Genomic DNA, 1,804 nt, shown 5'->3' on the forward strand with positions numbered 1-1,804 from the left:
CTTTGTCTTTTATTAAGTAAATGTGTTAATTTCATTTTTTTTATTTTGAAATACTATTTTGAAATGATTTTAAATAAATTGCAATGTTTTGGCTGTTCGAATTTTAAGATTAAAATTGTCATTAGGTTTGGAATCAGAGTTTAAAAATTTTGAAATTTTTTCACGAAATTATCATTCAAAAATAAAAAACAAAAATTTGCTTTATAGGTGACGTGATCGATAACGGGGACATTTACCGTTTTTTGTGTATCATTTTGAAATCTGTGACAGTCATCATTGAGCGGATTCTATCGTGCTGGCGTGGTTTTTTTCGTCTAATTCGAAGATTTCTAATGGCTGCAATACCAGCTATTAAGCTTGTCGAACCAATTAAAAAAGAAAAATCGAAAACTTTTCAGGTATATATTTATATCCTTGTAAAGATTTAAATATATATATTTTTAAATTCCTGAAATGTCACCAAGGTCACCAATTATGATTGCACTGTTAAAGTTATACCAATTGAATTATTTTCTCATATTGTGAGTTTTTCAAGGAGACGTTTGATTCATAGCACTTTTTATCCATCTAATTATTAATTTTACTTTACAGTAAAAAAAAAAATTATAAAATTTTGATAGCTAAATTTTCATGCGAAATTCTTGACTTAAATGGAAATAATGTAATTATTTTTCTTAGTTTTCATTTTTGATTATCATCATTTTATTTATAGCATGCCTACTTCATTTAGAATTAATTATTTCCTTTTAACACTTAACTATTAATCACCCTAAAATGAGTAACTCCATTTTACAACTTCAAGAATTTCAAAAAAAAAAAATGAAATTTTGAAAAATGAGAAAAATGAAAAGTAAAATGTTTGAAGGACCATTTTAAAATGGAATTTTGAAAAATGAAATCTTCAAAAGACCATTTTGAAATAGGAAAATCAAATGATTTAATTTAATTCTATAATAATTAAATCTTGCATAATTTGAAAATTCAATTTAATTATTTGGTTCCGTTTTTTTTTTAGGCTTATTTACCGGATGGAGCTCGTACCTATAGCTGTGTACATTGTCGTGCTAATTTAGCCAATCATAATGAGCTTATTTCAAAGGTGATTTTTTTTCTTCCTTTTTTTTTTGACAAATTTCGAAATTTCATTTTCAAAACTGGTTCTCGCTTTATACTTCTGTACTTTAAATATTCATTTGTAAAATTAATTGATCTTTATTTCGAACAATTTCATCCTATCCGAGTTTTTTTTTTTTTTCACTTTTTTTCTACTTCGTCATTTTCCATTCTTTAGCATTTCTATTTTTCAATGGATTAAAAAAAAAAAATGTCGAAAATTGATGGTAAATATTTCGTTTCTTTTTTTTTTTGCAGTCTTTTCAAGGTAGCCAAGGGAAAGCCTATTTGTTCAATTCCGTGTAAGTTTCTTTTATTTATTTTTTTTTTTTAACAATTCTATTTATTTATCTTTTCAATCGTTTTTCTGTATTTAAAACTTATCTTTGCTATATTTTTCACTTACACATAATTATTCGAAATTAATAATATAAAATAATAATAAAAAATTTGAAAATATAAACATAAAATAATAATAATAATAATTTGAAAATAATAATATAAAATAATAGTAAAAATTTGAAAATATAAACATAAAATAATAATTTGAAAATAATAATATAAAATAAGAATAAAAATTTGAAAATATAAACATAAAATAATAATAATGATAATTTAAAAATAATAATATAAAATAGTAATAACAATTTGAAAATAATCATATAAAATAGTAAAATAATAACAATAATTT

The 1,804-nt window shown here is 22.0% G+C and overlaps 1 protein-coding gene across 1 annotated transcript; it reads left to right on the forward strand.

Annotated features, from left to right (window-relative positions):
* Positions 1–201: 201 nt before the first annotated feature.
* Positions 202–1,419, forward strand: LOAG_15216 (hypothetical protein; the record flags this gene model as incomplete). Its single annotated transcript, XM_003150706.2, has 3 exons — positions 202–398; positions 1,016–1,099; positions 1,372–1,419. The coding sequence occupies exons 1-3, from the start codon at positions 333–335 to the stop codon at positions 1,417–1,419; spliced, it is 198 nt and encodes a 65-aa protein (XP_003150754.2). The 5' UTR covers positions 202–332.
* Between the last annotated feature and the right edge of the window lie 385 nt (positions 1,420–1,804).

This window comes from Loa loa (genome assembly GCF_000183805.2).
Source record: "Loa loa unplaced genomic scaffold supercont3.228, whole genome shotgun sequence".
NCBI classification, from domain to species: Eukaryota; Metazoa; Nematoda; class Chromadorea; order Rhabditida; family Onchocercidae; genus Loa; species Loa loa.